The sequence below is a fragment of the Pristis pectinata genome, chromosome 14 (genome assembly GCF_009764475.1).
Source record: "Pristis pectinata isolate sPriPec2 chromosome 14, sPriPec2.1.pri, whole genome shotgun sequence".
In the NCBI taxonomy this organism is placed as follows: Eukaryota; Metazoa; Chordata; class Chondrichthyes; order Rhinopristiformes; family Pristidae; genus Pristis; species Pristis pectinata.
The window spans coordinates 3,102,235-3,126,846 of record NC_067418.1 but is presented as its reverse complement, the minus strand read 5'-3'; the positions used below and the strand labels follow the sequence as shown (position 1 = coordinate 3,126,846).

The 24,612-nt window shown below is 43.6% G+C and overlaps 1 protein-coding gene across 12 annotated transcripts in view; it reads right to left on the bottom strand.

Annotated features, from left to right (window-relative positions):
* Window positions 1-24,612, bottom strand: part of LOC127577642 (aryl hydrocarbon receptor nuclear translocator-like protein 1) — a 75,466-nt gene that overhangs the window by 22,983 nt on the left and 27,871 nt on the right. For 11 of the 12 annotated variants that reach the window (XM_052028990.1, XM_052028988.1, XM_052028997.1 and 8 more), the window contains 10 exons: window positions 21,395-21,433; window positions 19,503-19,544; window positions 18,721-18,878; window positions 17,108-17,187; window positions 14,723-14,815; window positions 14,094-14,211; window positions 12,060-12,209; window positions 8,876-9,122; window positions 3,279-3,385; window positions 861-1,011 (listed from right to left, as the gene is read on the bottom strand). In XM_052028990.1, the coding sequence (XP_051884950.1) occupies window positions 861-1,011; window positions 3,279-3,385; window positions 8,876-9,122; window positions 12,060-12,209; window positions 14,094-14,211; window positions 14,723-14,815; window positions 17,108-17,187; window positions 18,721-18,878; window positions 19,503-19,544; window positions 21,395-21,433 (1,185 nt within the window). The remainder of the gene's footprint in view (window positions 1-860; window positions 1,012-3,278; window positions 3,386-8,875; window positions 9,123-12,059; window positions 12,210-14,093; window positions 14,212-14,722; window positions 14,816-17,107; window positions 17,188-18,720; window positions 18,879-19,502; window positions 19,545-21,394; window positions 21,434-24,612) is intronic. The other variant, XM_052028994.1, reaches the window with a different exon arrangement.

The following is a 24,612-nucleotide window of genomic DNA, read 5'->3' as shown; positions in this document are numbered from 1 at the left end:
ACTGAACCCTACTGACTGTGCAACGGTGCCTCCTGTGTCCATCTTTTATCATACATAATAACCTCCCACCTACACCACCAATTGCTTTGATATTGGATCCTTAACAGTAAAACATCCCAACTTTGTTTACAGTCAGGCAGAACCCGTTGAAAGGAGACAGGACAGGTAGGCAAAACTGGATCAAAGAAGCCACCTAAAGGGGGAGAAAGGTAAGAGAGGCAAGAGACAGAGAGAGAATTCAGGGAAGGAATCTTATGTTATCATTGGTGGTCAACTAAAAGAACAGCCACCAATGATAAAATTAAGGAAACTGGGGAAGATCACGAGACCAGGATCAGAGGAGTGTGGAGAACTGATGGCTGGCGAAGATTACAGAGACAGAAAGAGAGAGTCCACCGTGAAGGATTTTCAGACCCAGGAGCGAGTGTGGGCCTGCAGTCACAGGAGTGTTGGGCGGAAAGGACTTAGTGTGAGTTAGGACAGGAAGTTTTGGAGAAGGGAAGAGGATGGAGAAGCATTGTTAGTGTTGAAAAACTGGGACTCAAGAGACTGCAGGTGCTGGAACCTGGAGCAACACACAAGGCACTGGATACACTCAGTGGGTCGAGCAGCGGGTCTGTTGGGGGGGGGGGGGGTGGGGGGGTGGCGGGCTGCTGCAGGGCAGTGAGGAACTGTCAACCTTCTGGGTGGAATCCCTGCATCAAGACAGTCCTGATGCAGGGTCTCAACCCAAAACGTCAACAATTTCTTTCCTCCCACAGATGCTGCTGACCCACTGAATTCCTCCAGTAAATTGTTTGTTGAAGATTGAGAGATCTACTCTTCACTTCTCTTCTTCCCACTCCAATTTCTCAACTTACAAGACAACAGTGTTTGTGGAAACAATATATTCGACTTCCTTGGTCCATGGGTTCAGGAAACTGAACCAGTGACTACACAATGTGATGAAGGAACCATCTTTTATCCTGAATTTATAGCAGCTGGTGGTGATCTTGTCTCTGCTCTGTAATACTGCAGACAAACAGAACACAGTCAGATAGATGCAGTGAAAGCCAACACATACTCCAACTTTATAAAAGCACCGTAAGACTGGAGTTAGGTTCTTGACGATATTTAACCCAAGGACTGAATTTGCAGTTGATAATATTGGTGGATAGACCATTCTGCACTTGTACCAGTCCCACCTCCTCCCCAACCAACAAGAATGCTCATTCGTTTTTAACTGTGACAAAGAAAGTCGATATCCACAGACTCAGCCCAATACATCACGGCCACATCCCTCCCCATCATCGGGAGTATCTACAGGAGGCACTGCCTCATGAAGGCAACATCCATCCTCAAAGATCCCCACCATCCAGCCATGCCATCTTCTCGCAGCTCTCATCGGGCAGGAGGTACAGAAGCCTGAAGTCCCACACCACCAGGCTCAGGAACAGCGACTTCCCTTCAACCATTCAGTTCTTGAACCAACTGGCAAAACCCTAATCGCTTCAGTTTAGCAACACTGTGATCATTTTGATCACTTTGTACTAAAATGGATATTTTTTTGTTCCAATTGTGTTCTTTCTTGTAAAAATAGTGTGTAATCTGTGTTTATGTTTTCCTTGTGAGTGCTGCTTATTTGATGCTATGTGCCTGTGATGCTGCTGCAAGTAAGTTTTTCATTGCACCTGTGCACACATGTGCATAGGACAATAAACTCGACTTGATCATTTTAGACTCTTGATAAAGTTGAGCTATCAGTCAGCAGTGTCACAGAGTGCAGCATTCTCAGAAATAATAACAGAAAATGCTGGAACAAATCAGCAAGTCAGACAGTGTCCATGGATGAAGGGTCTTCGTCCTAAACATAACTTTGGTTCTTTACTTAGTTTTTATTTCAGATTTCCAGCATCTAGAGCTTTTGGATCTTCAAGCACTCTCAGGAGGCTGGGGCTCAAACAGTCCAGACACTCGAACACCAGGTCAAAAGCCCAGAGCAGGACTGAGGGAGTGCTGCACTGCCTTTTGAGTGAGACAGTGGCCAAGACCCCATACAGGGGAGGGAGAAGATGGGAATGTGGGGAGAATAAAAAAGGGATTAATGTAAGATTAGTGTCAATGGGTGGTTGATGGACAGCATAGACTTGGTGGGCCAAAGGGCCTGTTTCTGTGCTGTATCTCTATCTCATTATATAGAGAAAGGCGATGAGTTTTAGGGAAGGAATTCCAGGGCACAAGCTCGGGTCTGGTGCCAATAGTGGAAAAAATGGAATCCAGGGATGTACAAGGGGCCAGAACTGGAAGAACACAAATCTGTGGGGCTGGAGGAGATCGCAGAGACAGGAAGGCATTAGATCACGGAGGGATTTCATGGTGAGAATTTCAAAAGTTGAAGTAGTGCCAAGCTAGGAGCGAATGAAGTGTAACAAGTCCAGTGTGATATATGCCAGTTAGAAGAGACATTGTTTGCCCTATTTCCTGGTCTAGTATGCAAGTTCTGATGAGAGGTCATCAACCTGAAAAGTTTTGACTTGGTTTCCCTCTCCACAGATGCTGCTTGGCCTCTGGAATATTTCCAACATTTTCTGTTGGAGTCATACAGCACGGAAACAGGCCCTTCGGCCCAACTGATCCATGCCAACCAAGATTCCCATCTAAGCTAGTCCCATTTGCCTGTGTTTGGCCCATGTTCCTCTAAACCTTTCCTATTCATGTACCTTTCCAAGTGTCTTTTACGTGCTGTTAATGTACCTGCCTCAACCACTTCCTCTGGCAACTCGTTCCATATTCTGGGTGAAAAAGTTGTCCCTCAGGTTTCTATTATATCTCTCCTCTCCTCACTCGAAACCTATTCCCTCTAGTTCTTGATTCCCCAACCCTGGGAAACACTGTTTACATTCAACCCACCAATGCCCCTCATGATTTTATACACCTCTATAAGATCACCCCTCATTCTCCTACGCTCCAATGAAAAAAGTCCCAATCTGCTCAACCTCTCTCCATAACTGAGTCCCGGCAACATCCTCGTAAATCTGCTTTGCACTCTTTCCAGCTTAATGGCATATTTGCTATGGCAGGGTGACCAAAACTGAACACAATATTCTAAATGCGACCTCACCTAATGTACAACTGCAACATAACATCCCAATTTCAATACTCAGTACCCTGACTGAAGGCCAGCGTGCCAAAAGCCTTCTACTGTCTACTGTCTTCTGTTTTTATTCCAGATTTCCAATAGCTTCAGAATTTTACTTTCAGTACACTATATTGGCTAGATAGTGTCTACTTTCTTTTACCTTGTCGATGGCACTCTGCAAGGTGCACTATATCATCTTGGTGGAAGTATTCATAACACGAGGTCCCAAGCAACTCTTGTGGCAAATATCCCAGAATCACTGTCGCCCTGGAGACAAAAATAGTTCAACTCTTTCAGATTGAAGTACATCCTAACCAGTGCAAAGGTAAAACACTCAAAAATAAATAGCACAAAAGAGACCAAAGTGCACCTACAGCTCTTTTAAAGTCCCAGTGGTCCCCAAATACACCCTGCCCCTTCCCTAAAGCTTTGAGATTTTTTCGGTTTAAGTATACATCTAATTCCTGTTTTGAAAGTTTCCACCTAATCTGTTTTCACTGTTCTTTCAGGCCATCCATTCCAGACCACAACAGCCTTGTGTAAACCAATTCTCCTCTTCCTTCAAGTTCTGCTTTCAATCGCCTCGAATCTACATTCGCCCTGAACCTCTGCTCTGAGCCATACAGCACAGAAACAGGCCCTTCAGCCCACAAATCTGTACCAGCCATCAAGCACTCATTTACACTAATCCTACTTTAAACCCAATTTATTCTCCCCACATTCCCATCAACTTCCCCCCGATGCAACCACTCATCTACACTAGGGACAATTTACAGCGCCCAGTTAACCTACCAGCCCACGTCTTTGGGATGTGGGAGGAAACTGGGGCACTTGGAGGAAATACACGTGATTGTAGGGAGAACATGCAAACTCCACACAGACAGCACTGGAGGGCAAGACTGAACCGAGGTGGTTAGAACTGAGGCAACAGCTCAACTAGTGTGCTACTCATCAAGAAAGGTTGCTCATAGCCTACTCCATCAAACCCCCAATGGATCTTGCAAGACCAAGGAATTGATTGTGGACTTCAGGAAGGGGAAATCAGAAGAACACAGACCAGTCCTCATTGAGGGGTCAGCATTGGAAAGGGTGAGCAGCTTCAAGTTCCTGGTCATCGACATCTCGGAGGATCTATCCTGGGCCCAACACATTGATGCAATCACGAAGAAGGCACGCCAGCAGCTTTACTTTATTAGCAGTTTGAGGAGATTTGGTAAGTCACCAAAGACTTTTGCAAATTTCTATAGATGTACGGTTCTGACTGGTTGCATCACCCCCCGGTATGGAGGCTCCAATGCACAGGAACGCAAGAGGCTACAGAGTTGTAGACTCAGCCAGCTCCATCACGGGACCCACACTCAACGATTTACGAACAGCTTCTTCCCCACTGCCATCAGAATCAGATTTATTATCACTGACACAGATGTGAAATTTGTTGTTTTACAGCAGCAGTACAGTGCAAAGATCTATAAATTACAAAAATAAATAAAGTGCAAAAAAGAGGAATAATGAGGTAGTGTTCAAAGGTTCATGGACTGTTCAGAAATTTGACGGCGCAGGAAGTAAGGAGGAGGCGGAGAAAGAGAGAGGAGGCTAAGGTGAAGGTCTGGTAAGGTCTTCGTTATTGCACAGTTAGAGCAGTGGGAACGGCAGGCAGGGCAGTAGTCTGATCCTTGTGCTGGATGTGGGAAGTCAGGGAGTCCTCCAATGTCCCTGATGACTACAGATGTGAGAAGTGCATCCGGCTGCAGCTCCTTACAGACTGCGTTAGAGAACTGGAGCTGGATGAACTCCGGATTATTCAGGAAGCTGAGGAGATGATGGACAGAGGTACCAGGAGGCAGTTACAGAAGTGGCAGGAGGCAGGTGACCGTCAGGGGAGGGAAAGAGAATAGGCAGTCAGTGCAGGATACCCCTGCGGCCGTTCCCCTCAATAACAAGTATATCGTTTTGGATACTGTTGGGGGGGGGGGGATGACCTACCAGGGGAAAGCCACAGCGGCCAGGTCTCTGGCACTGAGTCTGACCCTGTGGTACAGAAGGGAAGGGGGGGGGTGGGGGGAGAAGAGGAGTACAGTAGTAATAGGGGATTCACTGGTTATGGGAACAGATAGATTCTGTGGATGAGAACGAGACTCCTGGATGGTACCTTGCCTCCCGGGTGCCAGAGTCAGAGACGTCTCAGATAGAGCCCACAACATTCTTAAAGGGGAGGGTGAGCAGCCAGAAGTCATGGTACACATTGGTACCGATGACATAGGCAGGAAAAGGGATGAGGTCCTGAAGAGGGAATATAGGGAGTTAGGAAGGAAGCTAAAAAGCAGGACCTCAAGGGTGGTAAACTCTGGATTGCTGCCTGTGCCACACACCAGCGAGGGTAAGGATAGGAAGATATGACAGACGAATGTGTAGCTGAAGAGTTGGTGCAGAGGGCAGGCTTTCAGGTTTGTGGATCACTGGGATCTCTTCTGGGGAAAGTATGACTTGTACAAAAGGGACGAATTGCACCTGAAAGGGGGACCAATATCCTTGCGGGCAGGTTTGCTACAGCTGTTGGGGAGGGGGATGGGAACTGGAGTGTTAGGTCAGATGGAGCAGTTGGTGTAAAGGTAGATGCATTATGCAGAGAGACTGAGAGGAAGGACAGACAGTGGATAGGTTATAAACGCAGCCAGTTGGATGGGTGGAAATGTGTTTAATGCGAGAAGTATTAAGAAAAAGGCTGATGAACTTAGAGCACGGATCAGCAAGTGGAATTACAATGTTGTGGCCTTTACAGAGACTTGGCTGTCGCAAGAGCAGAATTAGCTGCTGGATGTTTCAGGGTTCAGATGTTTCGAAAGGGACAGGGAGGGAGGTAAAAAAGGTGGGGGAGTGGCTTTGCTAATTAGAGACAGTATCACAGCTGCAGAGACGGAGGATGTCCTGGAGGGATCGTCTACTGAGTCAGTGTGGGTGGAAGTTAGAAACAGGAAGGGGGCGATCACTCTATTGGGAGTATTCTATAGGACCCCAATAGCAACCAGGACACTAAGGAGCAAATAAGTAGGCAGATTTTGGAAAGGTGCAAAAATAGCAGGGTTGTTGTCGTGGGCAACTTCAACTTTCCTAATATTGATTGTCACCTCCTTAGTGGGGCAGAATTTGTTTGGTGTGTTCAGAAAGGATTCCTGACACAGTATGTGGACAGGCCGACTAGAGGAGAGGCCTTACGGGATCTAGTACTTGGCGATGAACCTGCTCAGGTAAAAGACCTCTCGGTGGGTGAGCATTTTGGAGATAGTGATCACAACTCCCCGACATTTAGCATAGCCATGGACAGGGATAGGAGCAGATGATATTTTTTTAATTGAGGGAGGGCTAATTTATGGCGGTATTAGGCAGGAAGTTGGGAGCGTAAATTGGGAACAGATATTCTCAGGGAAATGCATAGAACAAATGTGGAGGCTGTTCAGGGACCACTTGCATGGGGTTCTGGATAGGTGTGTCCCACAGGGACAGGGAAAGGATGGTTGGGTAAAGGAACCACAGTTGACAAGAGAGGCGAAATATTTAGTCAAGAGGAAGAAGGAAGCATACCAAGTTTTAGAAAGCTTAGGCAGGGCTCTTGTGAATTATAAGGTAGCCAGGAAGGAGGTTAAGAAGGGACTTAGGAGAGCTAGAAGGGGACATGAGAAGTCCGTAGAGAGTAGAATTAAGGAAAGCCCCAAGGCATTCTACACATATGTGAAGAACAGGAGGATGACTAGAGTGAGGTTAAGTCCACTCAGGGATAAAGGGGGAAACGTGCCTGGAGGCAGAGGAGGTAGGGGAGGTCCTTAACGAATACTTTGCTTCAGTGTTCATGAGGGAGAGGGACTTTGACGAATGTGAGGTCAGTGTAGAACAGGTTAAATTGCTGGAGCATGTTGAGGTTAAGAAAGAGGCAGTGTTGGAGCTTCTGAAAAACATTAGGATAGATAAGTTCCTGGGGGCAGACAGGATATACCCCAGGTTACTACAGGAGGCGAGGGAAGAGATTGCTGGGGCGTTTTCAATGATATCAGTGTCCTCCCTGGACACAGGAGTGGTACCAGAGGATTGGAGGATGGCTAACATTGTTCCCTTGTTCAAGAAAGGCAATAGGGATAATCCTGGGAATTATAGACCAGTGAGTCTTATGTTCGTGGTGGGCAAGCTATTGGAGAGGACTCTTAGGGACAGGATTTACGAGCATTTGGAGAAGCATAGTCTTATTAGGGATAGTCAGCATGGCTTTGTGGAGGGACAGGTCGTGCCTCACGAGCCTAATTAAGTTTTTCGAAGAGGTGACAAAACAAATAGATGAAGGTAGAGCGGTGGATGTGGTGTACATGGACTTTAGTGAGGTGCTTGACAAGGTTCCCCATGGTAGGCTCATGTAGAAAATCATGAAACATGGGATCCATGGAGACTCGGCTGCGTGGATTTAGAATTGGCTTGCCCACAGAAGGCAGGGGGTGGTAGTAAATGGAGAGTATTCTGCCTGGAGGTCGGTGACTAGTGGTGTTCCGCAGGGATCTGTCCTGGGACCCCTGCTCTTTGCGATTTTCACAAATAATTTGGATGAGGAAGTGGAGGTATGGGGTAGTAAGTTTGCAGATGACATGAAGGTTGGAGGTGTTGTGGATAATGTAGAAGGTTGTCGTAGGTTACAACAGGATATAGACAGGATGCAGAGTTGAGCAGAGAAGTGGCAGATAATGTTTAACCCAGAAAAATGTGAAGTGATACATTTTGGAAGAACGAACTTGAAGGCGGAGTACGTGGTTACTGGCGGGATTCTTTGCAGTGCAGAGAAACAGAGGACCTTGGGGTCCAAGGCCATAGACCCCTCAAAGCTGCTGTACAAGGTGTATGGTATGCTGGCCTTCATTAGTCGGGGGGATTGAGTTCAAGAGCCACAAGGTAATGTTGCAGCTGTACATGTGACTAATAAGGATATCTTATAAAACTCTGGTTAGACCACACTTAAGAGTATTGTGTTCAGTTCTGGTCGCCTCATTATAGGAAGGATGTGCAAGCTTTAGAGAGGGTGCAGAGGAGACTTACCAGGATGCTGCCTGGATTGAAGAACATGTCTTATGAGGAAAGGTTGAGCGAGCTAGGGATTTTCTCTTTGGAGTGACAGAGATGAGAGGCGACATGAAGTGTATAAGATTATGAGAAGCACAGATAGAGTGGACATCCAGCACCTTTTCCCCAGGGCGGCAATGGCCAATACCTGAGGACATCAGTTTAAGGTGAGTGGAAGGAAATATATGGGAGATATCAGAGGTAGGTTTTTTTTAAATACACACAGAGTGGTGGGTGCCTGGAACGCACTGCCGGGGATGCTGGTGGAGACTGAATCAATAGGGACATTTAAAAGACTCTTAGATAGGCACATGGATGTAAGAAAAATGGAGGGTTATGGGCTGTGTAGGAGGGAAGGGTGAGATTGATTAGGGACCAGGTGTTAATATGGGTCAGCACAACATTGTGGGCCGAAGGGCCCATACTGTGCTGTACTGTTCTACGTTCTGAACCCGGGTTCAGATCAGATTTCTGAACGGTCCATGAACACTACTTCGTTATTTCTTTTTTTTTTGCACTGTTTATTTTGTTATTTATGGTTACTTTTATGTCTTTGCACTGCACTGCTGCCACAAAACAACAGAATTCACGACACACAAGTCAGTGGTAATAAACTGGATTCTGATCCTGATCTGGAGCTGAATGTTGCGACAAGCTTCTTACCTCTGATCCACAAAGACGAACTTTCCATCTATCGCGTGCCGGGAAACGTACTCTGTCGATTTCACTCTGATCTCGCCGCTGACTGGCTGTGGGACAATGTGAGGGTGCAAACGGCCAATGGCGACAAGGCAGCTCAAGTTACAGCCTTCGTTGTCGGCCTCATTGTCTTCATCCAGTCCAATCTTCGTAGGGGGCCAGCTCTTCAGGTAGCCACTGCTGTGGATGGTGCAGAAACTTTTGCGGTCGGCTGCAAGGCACAAGGATGGAGGTTTCAGCTGGGGCTGTGTTTTCGTTACACCGGAGTGAGTTGGCACATGAAGTGTGTGAATAGCTGGCATTGCCCTGTGACCAGCACCTAGCTCTTGCTGCTTGTGAGAGCTTGCTGTGCACAAATTAGTTGCTGCATTTCTTACAACAGTGCCTGGAAAGTGCTGTGTCCCTTTCTGAAAGGGAAGTGAAAGGGCTAGTATAAATGCAGATGGAGGCACAAGAGATGCTAGAATCTGGAGCAACGAATCATCTGCTGGAGTAAGTCTGTGGCTCCCGATACAGCGTATCGGCCCAAAACATTGACAATTCCTTCTCCACACCTCCCACCTCCCCCCCCACCAACAGATGCTGCTCGACCTGTTGAGTTCCTCCAGTAGACTGGTTAATGCTCCATTAGGTACAATAGTATAATTTACGAAGCACTTGGATAGGTATATGGAGGGGCAGGGCTTGGAGGGCCTGGATCCATGCTGTATTGCTCTATGACTCTATATAAATGCAACTCTGGCTGTTTTTAAATTTTCAAACAAATTTTCACTTTTAAAAACTGAAGGGTAAGTGGCCAAAAAAAAAAGCCTTTTCAAAACTGAAGTTAAGAACTCAAGAGTAGCCAGAAGTTGCCTGTGTTCCTGAATTACTCATCCAGGACCTAATGCTCCCTAAATCTCCATCACTGTTGAATAAGATCACTTCTGAATCCCAACTCTCCCACTCTATCCCCATGTCTCTTTATGCACAAATCTATCAACATCATCCTTGAATACTCTCAATGACTGAACATTCAGTCCTCCCAGGGAGAGAATTCCAAAAATTCCTAACCCTCTGGGTAATTTTTCCTCATTTTACAGCAAAAACCCACATCCCGAGGTTATAATCTCCTGTTATTGATTCAACAGCCAGGAAAAGTCACTAAGCATCCACCAGTTAATTGAAGAGTTTTGTTTCAATAAGATCACCTCTCATTCTTCTGAACTCAAGACTACAGGCATGTCTCACTCAACTGGTCTTCAGGATACCATTCCCTTGCCAGTAATCAATGTGGTGGACATTGCTGCAGCATCTTCCTAAGCACACCCTAACAGAAAATGCTGGAAACACTCAACAGGTCAGGCAGCAGCCTTGGGGAGAGAAAAAGAGCCAGTGATTCAGGTCGAAGAGGCTTCATCAAAAGCGCATTTTCTGTTTTTATTTTAGACTTCCAGCATCTGCAGCTTTTTGAGTTTCAATTACACTCTAGTATTGACTTTTTTCATTTCTATACAAATGCTGCCTGACTGGTGAGTATTTCTGGCATCTTCAGCTTTTGTTTCAGATTTCCAGCATCTGCAGTTTTTTATTTCAAACACATTCAGTAGAGAAGCAAAATGCAGAGTCCTGCAGGTCTGATTTCAACAAAGCCCGACACGTCCCTATTCCAACTGAAATGTCATGAAGATCCAATGTATAATTTGCCTTCTTAATTGATTACCACCTTGCTGAGTCAACAGAGTGGCTTAAATTGGTGGTATAGTGGACAGTGAAGAAGGCTGTCTAAGGTTACAACAGGATCTGGGTCAACTGGGAAAGTGGGCAGATGGAATTTATCTCAGACAAGTGTTAAACTGATGCATTTTAGGAAGTTAAACCAGGCCAGGCCATACACAGTGATTGGAAGAGTCCTGTGTAGTGTTGTAAAACAGAGACCTTAGGGTAAAAGTCCATGGTTCCCTGAAAGGGGTGACACAGGTAGTCAGAGTGGTAAAGAAGCTGTAGCGTGTACATGCCTTCATCGGTCAAGGCATTAAGTATAGGAGTTGGGACGTCATTTTACAGTTGTACAAATCGGTGGTTCAGGCACATCTGGAATGTGTGCAGTTCTGGTTGCCCAGCTACAGGAAGGATGTGATTATATGTGAAGGTGCAGAAAATATTCACAGGAATGTTGCCTGGATTGGAGGACTTGAGGAGAGTGGATAGGCTGGGACTGCTTTCCCTGGAGCAAAGGGGGCTGAAGGGTGACCTTGCAGAATAAAACCATGAGAGGCACAGATAAGGTGGATGATCACAGCCTTTTTCCCAGGGTAGGGCAGTCTGAAACTAGAGGGCATAGGTTTAAGATGAGAGGAGAGAGATTTGAAAGGAAACTGAGGGGCAAATTCCACACAGAAGGCAGTGGGTTGATAGAATGAGCTGCCAGAAGAGGTGGTAGAAGCAAATATAATTAGATTTAAAAGACATTTGACAGGTACCTGGATAGGTACAGGAACATGGAGTATTGTGTTCAGTTCTGGTCGCCTCATTATAGTAAGGATGTGGAAGCTTTAGAGAGGGTGCAGAGGAGATTTACCAGGATGCTGCCTGGATTGGAGAGCATGTCTTATGAGGATAGGTTGAGCAAGCTAGGGCTTTCCTCTTTGGAGAGGAAGATGATGAGAGGGGACTTGATAGAGGTGTACAAGATGATAAGAGGCATAGATCAAGTGGACAGTCAGAGACTTTTTCCCAGGGCAACAATGACTAACAAGGGGACATCATTTTTAAGGTGATTGGAGGAAGGTATGGGGGGATGTCAGGGGCAAGTTTTTTTTTTACAGAGAGTGGTGGGTGCATGGAACGCACCGCCTGCAGAGGTTGTGGGGGCAGATACATTAGGGACATTTAAGAGACTCTTAGATAGACACATGAATAATAGAGAAATGAGGAGCTATGTGGGAGGGAAGGATTAGATAAATAGAGCAGGATAAAATGTCAGCACAACATTATGGACCAAAGGCCCTGTACTGTGCTGTAATGTTCTATGTTCTAAAAGGTTTAAGGGGGATGTGGACAGGCAAATGGGACCAGGTCAGGAAGGCATCTTGGTTGGCATGGATGACTTGTGCCTGTTTCTGTGCGGTGTAACTCTATGACTCTACAAACAATGCATGACCATTACCCTTCTTCTTGGAGCAGTTTGAAGAGAAGTCCTTGTCCTCCACCTTGACTGATGGCCTGTTGCACTTCATCCGGCAGAAGAAAGATCGCCTTGCTCCTGAACACAATCGGGTGGGTCCTGGAGTTATGTCAGTCTTAACCGGCAAGCCAGCTATTCACAGGGAACAAGGCAAAAATTGTAAAGCAAATGCAACTTTATCTATTTAGGATGGAAAAAATGTCCAATTAACTCTACAGGCTGTAATGAACAGGTTCCAAGTAATGAACAGGTTCCATGTTTACAGGGCTCCATAAGTCGACTTTGTCCGTAAGTCAGAAAATACACGAAAATCATTCAATATGGTGACCATACCTCCACAGTGTCGTAAAGAATAGCATCAAGATCACATGAGACTGATAAGAAAGGACAATGTGAAGAGAGAGAGGAAACTAGTTCTGCCATCTGTAGGAGCGAATGTATGTATGTACATTGGACTTTTGAATGTAATATTATGGGAGCTTGTTCATATGTAGAGGGTGTCCTCTGTAACGTGGGGACAGCCGGTAATCCACTAGTGCCTGAAGACTGAATGAAACCAATACACTGTACATGGAAATAAAATCAAAAGGGAGCAGAGGATTAGGGAAAAGCGGATGTTGGAACTCTGAAATAAAGAGAGAAAATGCTTCAAACTCTCAACAGGTTAGGCAGCACCTGTGAAGAGAGAAATGCTTCAGGTCCGGGATCCTTCAGCAGAGCTGGGAAAGAGAGAACCACTGAAGGCACCTGATAGAAAGGCTGAAAGCATGTACCACCAGGCTCAAGGACAGCTTCTATCCCGCTGCTATCAGACTATTGAGTGGACCTCTTGTACGATAAAATGAACTCTTGACCTCACAACCTACCTCATCATGGCCTTTCACCTTATTGTCTGCCTGCACTGCCCTTTCTCTGTAACTGTAACACTTTATTCTGTATCCTGTTTTCCCTTGTACTACCTTGATGTACCATTGTAATGAAATGATCTGTACAGATGGCATGCAAAACAAAGTTTTTCACTGTGCCTCAGTAAATGTGACAATAATAAATCAATTTACCAATTTACCAAACAAGTTAGTTTCAGTTGTGGATACAGACAGAATGAGGGAGATAGCTAAGTTGGAGAATTTGATGTAGAGTCTGGAAAGTTGCAATCTCAATGGAGGGAGTTCGTTTTCTACCATCCTGAGGATCCAGAACAGCTTCTATCCCACTGTTATCAGACTCTTGAACGGCTCTCTCATACGCGAAGACAAGAAATTCTTGAACTGGTGTACTTATGGTTGAAATGATTTGTCTGGATGGCATGCAAAACAAACCTTTTCACTGTATCTTGGTACATGTGACAATAATAAACCAATTATCAATCTACCTCGTCGCGGCCCTTGCACTTTGTCTACCTGCACTGCACTTTCTCTGTAACTGCAACACCATATTAGAGTCAGAGACATATTCTGCATTCTGTTTTCTTCATTACTATCTTGATGTAATTATGTATGGCATGATCTCTCTGGATGACACACAAAACAGAAGTTTTTCCACTGTATCTCAGTACATGCGACAATAATAAACCAATACCAATGAAAGTGGAGCCTTTGGGGCTGCTGGGAGTTAATCAATATCTCAAAGAGACCCAAACATGGAGGCAAGGAAACCCCTCCCAATGAGGGAAAGCCCTGGGAACCAAAGTGACCAGCTCACGTTGTGACTACAATTACTCAAATGGAATCCCAAAGAAGTTATTTTCCCCCAAAAGGAACCTCTAATTTAACTAAATCAACCTTCTGTTTCTAACATCTTTGAAGGAGTCTGTTCCACAGAACGGAAAATTATCTTTGCAGATTAGGTTTGAATTTACCCCATGTGCAGGGGTGGGAGGGTGCTGATCATGATGTTTGCACTTTAACAAATGTAGGACAATGTGGAAAGACTTGGTTTTCATCAGCTTTGTCATCTATCCCACTCTTCCTGACTGCTGCTCATTGCCATCTCTCTGGAGGAAAAGTAGGGTCTTACTTTTGGCATCTATCAGCCGCTCTCTTGGGGCACTATCAAACGAGGAGAGCTGCTCTTTCACTTTCGCGATGTCCTTTGGATGAAGGTAATCAAACAAGCTCTGACCAATCAGATCAGTCTGCAGAAACAAAAAAACAAGAGCAAAAATGATCATAGGGAGAGATCTGTGATCTAGAATTTATGTTCCATCTCCAGAGAATTCCCAAAGTGCTTCAGAGCTGGTTAAGTGCCTTTAAATTCAGACCATTATGCTGAACAGTTTTTGTACCCAAGAACCTCCCACAAACAATGACCAAGTAGTTGTTATAGCAATGTTTACTGAAGAGTAAATATTGGCCAAGACATTGGAAGACTCCACTGTCTTCAAAGTTGCATCATGGAATCTTTCAGAATCGATGAAGATAGAGCACATTGATTTAACATTTCATCAAAATACAAAATCTCTGATCGCGCTGCATTCCCTTGGTACCATACAGCGCTCTTTCAGCATTGTGCAGGACTATCAGCCTTGATTTATTTCTCAAGCCTTCGGAATGAACTTGGGGCCAACAGAACACCATGGCTGACACCTGCAGACCACAGAATGCTGTTAACCTCAAAAAGTAAGATTCCATTACAAGATTTTTTACCTGACTGTAATTCAGGATTTTGAAGACCGATTCAGATACGAAAAGTATCTTTCCTCTGTCACAGCCCACAACAAAAAGAAATCCATCGGCTGCCTGTAGGAAAAGCAGATAGATTGGTGAGTAATCACCCTCCAGTCCAACAAACCAATTGTCACTCCAATACTCATAGCCAATTCCTTCAAAACAGACCAGCAATGAATATCAATGATTCATTAATGAACCTAGTCAGAAGATATTCAATGAGTTTAGAATGGACATTATACAAACAGCAGATTATTGAAGAAGGCTATTTGGTCCATTGAGACTAAGCTGTTACTTCCAAGGGCTAGTTTTTTTTAAAAAACTTTATTAGTCACACGTACATCGAAACACACAGTGAAACGCATCTTTGTGTAGAGTGTTCTGGGGGCAGCCCGCAAGTGTCGCCACACTTCCAGCACCAACATAGCAAGCCCACAACTTCTTAACCCGTACATCTTTGGAATGTGGGAGGAAACCCACACAGACACGGGGAGAACGTACAAACTCCTTACAGACAGTGGCCAGAATTTAACATGGGTCGCTGGTGCTGTAAAGCGTTAGGCTATCCGCTACACTCCAGCTCCCTTTTGAGCCCAGTGATCGAATCTGCTTCCACTACTCTCCCAAGCACTGCCTTCTAGATCCTAACCACTCACTAAGTAGAAAAGCTTTTCTTTATTGGCACTTCTGGTTCTTTTGCCAGTCATCTTTGTTGACCCTTCCACCAACAGGAACATTTTTTATATACTTAGTTCTAGACCTTTCATGATTTTAAATACCTTCAAACCTGCTTCACATTGTATTAGTTTACAGGATGTGAGCAATGCTGGTATATACTGCCCCTCTCAGATTGCTCAAGGTGCTGGTGACAAGTAAGACACCTCGTACTACTACAGGCTGTCTGGTGAAGGTACTGCCACACGGCTGTTGGGCAAGGGAGTTCCAAGACTTACAATGCAATAACAACAGAGGATAACTCGGGAAAGAATAGGTCCCCTTAAGGATCAATGTGTTCGTCTATATGTGGAGCCACAGGAGATGGGCAAGGTGTTAAATATTTCTCATTTTTGTATTTACCATGGAGAAGGTCATGAAAACTGAGGAATTAATGGAAATGAATAGTGATGTCCACAGTACAACATATGAGGTGCTGTTGTCTTAAGGTGGAAAATTCCCCAGCAAACTGGACTAGCTGGCTGACAAAATCCAAGCCAGGGCATTCAGGAGAGATGTTAGGAAACACTAATGAATGACAAAAGTAGAGAATTCTCCACAACAAGTGACTGTGGGAAGGCAGAGGAATAGGGTTAGGTTACAGATCAGCCACGGTCTCACTGGGTAGTAGAACTGCCATAAGGGATTGATTAGCCTCCTAATCCCATATTACAGGAAGACCAAATGGGCTGAATGGCCTGCTTCTTTCCTGCTTTGTTACTGGGATCTATTTTATTTTCTCTTTCAGAGCCAAGGTCAGCCCTCGTGATTAATTTCCAGAAACTCAAAGGCGTCACAGCTAATGATGTAACCTCTGCTGTATAATGTTCATTAACGCACTGTTCCCAACCACATTAATGCTATTTTCTGCTCACAAGCCTTTATCTGTTTCCATTGACATTAATTTCAGAGATGTCAGAGCAACCACTCAGTGTAATTCAGGTAGGAACAGATGTGTTTATACACCAGATCACATATCAGTAAAAGGTGCAGAGTGCAAGGAAGAACTGTAAACACTGTTAATATAAATAAGCGTTATGAAAGGATGTGGTGTTATCGTTTATAATATGACTGTTTGAAAAGAATTACATTCCATGCAATCTTGCTTACTGTAATTAGAATTTAAGAGTAAAAATCAGGCTGATTCGCCCACTTTCTTTCAATTCGCTTTGTTTCGAGTCGCTTTGTTTCGAGTCTCTTCCCCCATCTCGTCTTTCAGCATATATCTTTCTCTTGTACGTTTACCTTTAAATGTATCTATGCTTTAGGTTTCAAATATTCCTTGAGGGAGCTACTTCTACCAGGATTAATGGTGTAGACTGCAGTACTGAATTATCTGCAATGCTGCTCATAAGTGGAGCACTATTTGGATTGTGAGCTGCTAAATTTGTCATTCACACATAGCTAAAGGGTTTAAAGGAAAGGATCGAGTCTTCATCTTGGATATTTAGCAAGACAACATCTTGCTTTCTGTCCTCTCAAAGAGGTCAGTTCATCTTAAGATCAGAGAAAGCCCAAGAATAGTTTATTCCCTGGAGTGTTAGAAAAGGCACAACTTCCAAGAAGTGTCACAGCCAGCAAACAGAGAGTAAACAGCAGAGTTTTGGGAGTTTATCAAAAAAAAACAGTACTATTTGAAAATAAACACACCCTGAGGATGAGATGTTTCAGCTCATCATCTGACAGAAAAGCAGGTTTGTAGTTAGCTTCTGTGTAAGCATTGGTAGCTCCTGAAATACAGAAATCAGCACAAAAAGAGATTTTAATCAAGACTGAATAAACAGTGCAATGTAATTTCCAACTGTTAATAATCATTTTTAGAAATTGAACTATTTTACTTTATAATGAATGTAAGAAGGGGCTTTCCGGGTTAATAATGACCTGACTTAGGGAAATTTGACTTTACCTAAGTTTTCCCATACATTTCTAAAACATTTTTCAAGCTAGTAGTACATAGAACACAGAACTGTTCAGCACAGGAACAGATCCTTCAGCCCACGATGTTGTGCCGAACTATAATTAGACACCTAACTTAACTAATCCCTTCTGCCTAAAATATGTCTATATCCCTCCATTCTCTGCATATTCATGTGCCTATCTAAGAGCCTCTTAAACACCCCTATCGTATCTGCCTCCACCACCACCCCTGGCAGCGCATTCCAGGCACCAACCATTCTCTGTAAAAAAAAACGTACCCCACACATTTTCTTTGAACTTTCCCCCTCTCACAAATGCATGCCCTTTGGTATTAGACATTTTGACACTGGGAAAAAGATACCAGCTGTAATAATAATGTTTTATGGTATTTATTAATGACTGGATATGAGATATGTTCCATTAGTTTAATTATGGATGGTTTTAGAGTGATTATTCAACAAAATGAAAGAATTATATCAAATGTATATGTAAAGCAATATGATATGGGTTACTATAGGAAACCAACATTTCTGACTTTTGGAGAAATTGGCTTACGGAGAGATCTCAGGAACAGAACCCTAGCATAACCTGGGGATTGACTGTAAACATTTTAGTATATTGAACATATATTCACACCCATTCTCATGATTTCAATCTCAACAAGCATTTGCAGGATTGCTGTAAAACTTGCAATTTTCCAGGCCAAAATCAGTAATTTGGTATTGCATGGGTGACTTCAATCCAGGGAGGATTGTTAATGGATTCCAATCATTAACACCTGCAAAAGATGTCATTGCATCCAGACTGACATTTAATTGTGATCTCCTGAAGTTCAATGTGCAGTCCATAATATCTAGAAATTCTGCTTTAAAAAACTGAAGGTATTTTCCTGGTAAACATACAATTAAATATTGCATTGGAATCTTGCAGTATTTATATCAACTCCTGGGATATTTGTCTCCCAACACCTAAAATTAGTCTGTTATTAACTTCTCTCATTTCAGAAAGTAATATTTTGAGATTCAGTCTGTTATTAATTGAAGTCACTGCAATGTGCAGCACTTGAGGGACAATTCACTTTGGACCTCTGATTCAAAGCTCTCCATCACTAGTGGTTCCTTTGGAGACCCGTTAAGAAAAACGGATTATTGAGATTTGTTAACAACTCTAATATTTGGATTCTATGAGAACCAAGATCATGGTTTATCGTCTAGCAATTCTTTGCATGAAAATCACAGTTGTTTTAACACCAGGGCATTTACACAAAAAAAAGAACAACAGCCTTGCAAGTTTGAAGGGTTGGTGATCACTGATTACATTTGTATCTTCTCCTACTACATATTTACCTCGAAGGGTCTTCATGTGCTGTACAGCCATCCGAAGCACAGTGAGTTTGTCCAGCTTCCTAGACATGGCGTTGCACGTTGGCACCATCGATGCTAACTCATCAATGAAGCTGTTCATCTTATCCCGTCGCCGTTTCTCAATCTGGCTGTGAGCCTCTCTGAAAATTGAAGAACAGCATGCAAAATTTCTCCTGAATCAAACTCAATGATAAGTCACGTTGTTAAATGACTTCTGTTGGTTTCTTGTTATTCGTTATTTAACAATTTTTAAAAAATCATTGCTCAAGGAGTGGGCATTGTTTGCAAAATGTGCAATCATCACCTCCCTCCAGCAAGGAAGGTGATGGAGGGCCTTCTCAGTCAACTGCTATTGTGTGGTAAGGGCATTTATCTTGTCCATTTCCTCTGGCCACCAACCACAATTATGAGTGGTTTACATTTGGTGATTAGGAAGAACCTCTTTCTCTTAGCAGAGGGGTCAATAAGTAGGGGACAGATTGGTGATTAGTAGAAAGCTATAGGCAGAGCTGGAAATGGGACTGGTCTGTATTGGTCCTTTTTAGCCTGTGCAGACATACAGACCAAATGGCTTCCTTCTGTGTCACATGTTCTTTTGATTCTAGAACCACCTGTCCATCGAAAAGGTTTATTCGCAATTATTCCATTGCAAACCACATGGATTTTCAACAGTACCATCTCCACCCTTAACCTTTGCAGCTGAAGGAACAGTAAGCTATAGTCAAGATCACATGCTTTAGAGAAAGGCAGTATTAGAGGATTACCTGGCATTTTTCACTCTCCCGTGTTGGTCTGTACATTCCATCCTAGATAAGGAGGGAGAGAATTGCTGTAAAACCATCTAACTCATGGAACACAATGGGCTCAAAAGACAAGGTGATGCAAAAGTCATGAAAATGGTTTCACTGAATTGCAGAATAAAATGTATATTACACAGAGATTGTTCTAATCTAGTGTTCTTATTTATATCAGCACAGCATCTAAGAGAAATTGAAACAAATCCCTAAAAACAGGTTTATTCATTTGGTTGAGCTAACAATTGGGTTGTGGATGGCTGTGGAAGGAGCAACAGATATTTGGGGCATTGATACTGATAAATTCAGTATCAAATCATTGCTACGCAGGATATGGGTTATTGCTCTTTCATTAGCTATCAGATACGGGAGACATTTACACAGGGGTCACTTGGCCAACCCCTCAGTTACGGAAACTCTTGAGCAAAAATTCATAGTTAAAAATACAAAATATCAGTTGCCGTTCCCATATCAAGATATGCAGCACAGACCACTCACAAGTCCACTCACCGTCTCTTCTGTTCACTGAAATACCTTGGCTCCTGTTCAGACCCTACGTCAGACTTAATATATCCATCCGTTTGTTCAAACCTCTTGATGGCCTCACCTTCCCCATTTCTACAACTTTCTCCAACTCTCAGATCCAATTCTGACATTCTGAACATTCCAAGTACAACCATCTCATTGTTGGCAGTGATGCCTTCAGTTGTCAAGTTCTGGAATTTCCCCCTCATCATCTGCCCTCTCGTTTTCCACAAACCAGCTCCATAATATATTACTCCTTCAATAAGGGGTTTGGGCACATATAGCGATTTAACAATGTTGGGTGGCACAATGGAGCTGCTACCTCACACCTCCAACAACCCGGGTTCAATCCTGACCCCTGGTGCTGTGTGGAGTTTGCAGGTTCTCCATAACCACTTGGCTTTCCTCTGGATGCTCTGGTTTCCCCCCACATCCCAAAGTCGGGCAGGTTGGTAGGTTAATTGGCCGCTGTAAATTGCTCCTGGTGTGAGTGGTAATATACGAGAGGAATTGATGGGAATGTGGAAATAAAATAGGATTATTGTAACTAGGAGTGTAGACTCTGGGGAGCCAAGGTGTCCATTTCCATGATGCATGACTCTTAACTGTTTGAGTTACTATATTAATCCACTTTTATTACCAGTCCCATGACTTTTTCCCTGATACCCACATCATTAGACAGAGCATCCTACAACTGACCCAGAACAATGCTGGTTGATAAGCGGTTAAATCACTGATTGTGAAAAGTACTTTGTATTGATAATAGAGGCATGCCCCGCTTTATGGGGGTGGGTTACGTTCCTAGAAAACTGTTCATATTGCGAGTTTTCATTCCACATCAAGAGAGTTAAAATAATTTGTATTTACTTTTTTCACATAAATTTTGTAAGCCAAATTTTCATTCCGTATCCTAGATTTTTTGGTAGTGATTTGTGAATTCCATACGGACGAATTTCTGTTTCCAGAACTGTCGCAACACAGGAGTTGCCTGTATATTCTGCAGTAATAATGTACTCACATCACTTGTTCAAGCTTTAGTAACAAAAACCGGCCTCGTAATTACAACAGATGAATGGATCTGCTGAGAGCAGTCTGCAAAGAGTCACCACACTCCAGTACCACGTGATGGTCATCTCCAAAGAGGCATTTAGACCAACATGTGAACAGGCAGGGAATGTAGAGATACGGACCATGTACAGGCAGTTGGGATTAGTTAGATTGGCATCGTGATCAGCACAGACATAGTGGGCCAAAGGGCCTGTTCTATGTTCATGTTTGACCAGAAAATAAAGTGTCCCAAACTAATTTTTAAACCAAAAGTCTGTATTCAACTGTACCTGCTATTCTGGTCTTCTTTGTCTGTGTCCATACTGTCCCTGAAAACAACAGAAAAACTCTAGGCTTTCCTTTGCTTGAGATTGAAAATAATACATTCTACAACAATTTAGTCATCTAAAAAAGTCTGCCTCATCTCCCATTGGGGCTTTAACCTAAGGAGCCACAGAAACTTGAACTCTACCCAAAATCACAATACTCCACCTCATGTCAGGTGTGGTCCAGAGGACAACATGCTGCCTCAGAGTCAAAAAGCTGTGGATTTGAGGCCGATTTCGGAGAGGTGAGCACAATAGTATACTCTGACACTCCAGAGCAGTTCTGCACTATCAGACGCATAACTTTATGATAAGACATTGAACAGATATGTTTTCACTCTCAGGTGGATACAAAAGATCAGAGAGTTATCGCAGTATTCCAGGTCAAAATTCAATCACTATCTGATTATCATCCTTCTGCTGCTTGGGCAAGTTTCCTGCAATGGAGACAGCACCTCAAAACTATAACTAAAGAAGCAGTTTATAACTAAAGGATGGCAATGTCACAAGTTGTGAAAAGGTACGATATTCAAGCAAGCTTTTTTAAATTAGATAGACTTTTAAATACGCAAAAGATCAGCTAAATAGATGCACAGTTGGGGAAGCACAGCGGATGGTGGCGAGGGGCAATGAGAGAGTAAGAGAAGAAGAATATAAATACAAGGCAGGAGATATGGGGGAAGATTGCATGCAAAAGAAAGGCAGCTATTAAAATGGAATAACAGAGGCAGCAGGAACTGGGAGTTTGCAAAAACTAGCAGGAAGCTAGGAGACTGGGAAGCTTTGAAAAACCAACAGAAGTCAACTAAAAAAGCAATGAGAGAAAAGATGAAATATGGTAAGCTAGCTAATAATATATAAGAGGGTACCAAGACTTTTTTCAGCTATATAAAGAGTAAAAGAGAGGCAAGAGTGGACATTGGACCACTGGAAAATGATGCTGAATAATGGGGAACAAAGAAATGGCAGATGAACTGAATAAGTATTTTGCGTCAGTCTTCACTGTGGGAGACACCAGCAACGTGCCAGAAATTCGAAAGAGTCGGGGGGCAGAAGTGAGTGTCGTCGCTATTACTGAGGAGAAGGTGCTGGGGAAGCTGAAAGGTCTGAAGGTGGATAAGTCACCTGGACTGGATGGACTACACCCCAAGGTTCTGAAAGAGGCAGCTGAAGAGATTGTGGAGACATTAGTAGAGATCTTTTAAGAATCACTAGAGTCAGGAATGGTTCCAGAGGACTGGAAAATCACATATGTCACTCCACTCTTTAAGAAGGGAAGGAGGCAAAAGACAGGAAATTATAGGCCAGTTAGCCTGACTTCAGTGGTTGGTAAGATTTTAGAGTCCATTATTAAGGATGAGGTTTTGGGGTACTTGGAAGCACACGATAAAATAGGCCAAAGTTAGCATGGTTTCCTTAAGGGGAGATCTTGCCTGACAAATCTTCTGGAATTCTTTGAGGAACTAAGAAGCAGGATAGACAGAAGAGAGTCAATGCATGCTGTTTACTTCTGATTTTCAGAAGGCCTTTGACAAGGTGCGGCACATGAGGCTGCTAAACAAGATAGGAGCCCATGGTATTACAGGAAAGGTACTAGTATGGATAGAAGATTGGCTGACTGGCAGAAGGCAAAGAGTGGGAATAAAGGGGGCCTTTTCTAGTTGGCTGCCGGTGACTAGTGGTGTTCCCTAGGGGTCAGGGTTGGGTCCGTTACTTTTCACATTATTGTTTATTATCTGGATGACGGAATTAACGGCTTTGTGGCCAAGTTTGTGAATGATACAAAGATAGGTGGAAGGGTAGGTAGTGTTAAGGAAGCAGGGATTCTGCAGAAGGACTTGGACAGATTGAGAGAAAGGGCAAAGAAGTGACAGATTGGAATACTGTGTAGGGAAGTGTATGGTCATGCACTTCGGTAGAAGGAATAAAGGCATAGACTATTTTCTAAATAGGGAGAGAATTCAGAAATCGGAGGTGCAAAGGGACTCGGGAGTTCTAGTACAGGATTCCCTGAAGGTCAACTTTCAGGTTGAGTCTGTAGTAAGGAAGGCAAATGCAACGTTGGCATTCATTTCGAGAGGACTAGAATATAAAAGCAAGGATGTAATGCCGAAGCTTTATAAGGTGTTGGTCAGACCACATTTGGAATATTGTGAGCAGTTTTGGGCCCCATATCGAAGGGAGGATGTGCTGGCGTTGGAGGGGGTCCAGAGGAGGTTTACGAGACTGATCCCGAAGATGAAAGGGTTAACATATGAGGAGCATTTGATGGCTCTCAGCCTGTACTCACTGGAGTTTAGAAGGATGAGAGGGGATCTCATTGAAACCTACCAAATATTGAAAGGCCTGGATAGAGTGGACGTGGAGAGGATGTTTCCAGTGATGAGGGAGTCTAGGACCAGAGGGCACAGCCTCAGAATAAAAGGACGTCCCTTTAGAACAGAGATGAAGAGGAATTTCTTTAGCCAGAGAGTGGTGAGCCTGTGGAACTCATTGCCACAGACGGCTGTGGAGACCAAGTCATTGGGTGTATTTAAAGCAGAGGTTGATAGGTTCTTGATTAGTAAGAGAGTCAAAGGTTACGGGGAGAAGGTAGTAGAAAGGGGTTGAGAGGGAAAAATAAATCAGCCATGATCGAATGGTGGAGCAGATTCAATGGGCCAAATGGCCTAATTCTGTTCCTATATCTTATGGTCTTATGAATGGGTAAAAGTGATCATCAGAAGCTGGATTGTTGAATAAAACTCAACTAGTTCACTGATGTCCTGTGGGCAAAGAGACCTGTTGATGCCAATTCCACAATCAAATTTAAACTGAAGCAGCCTAACAAGTTGTTCAATCGCAATATCAACTAGGCAATAAATGCCTCCCATGGCAGCAACACCCACATTAGAGTCATAGCACGGCAACAGGCACTTCAGCCTAACTCGTTCATGCTGACCAAGTTGTCTACTTGAGCATTTTGGCTCATATCCCTCTAAACCTTTCCTATCCATGTACTCCTCTAAATGTCTTTTAAACATTGTAACTGTACCAGCCTCAACCATTTCCAAGTTCCATCTACCCACCACTCTCTGTGAGAGCAACTTGCCCCTTGGGTCCATTTTAAATATTTCCCCTCTCACCTTAAACCCAGAGTAAGGGGAAATTTTCCAAACTGGTGATTCTGAACTACACTCCAG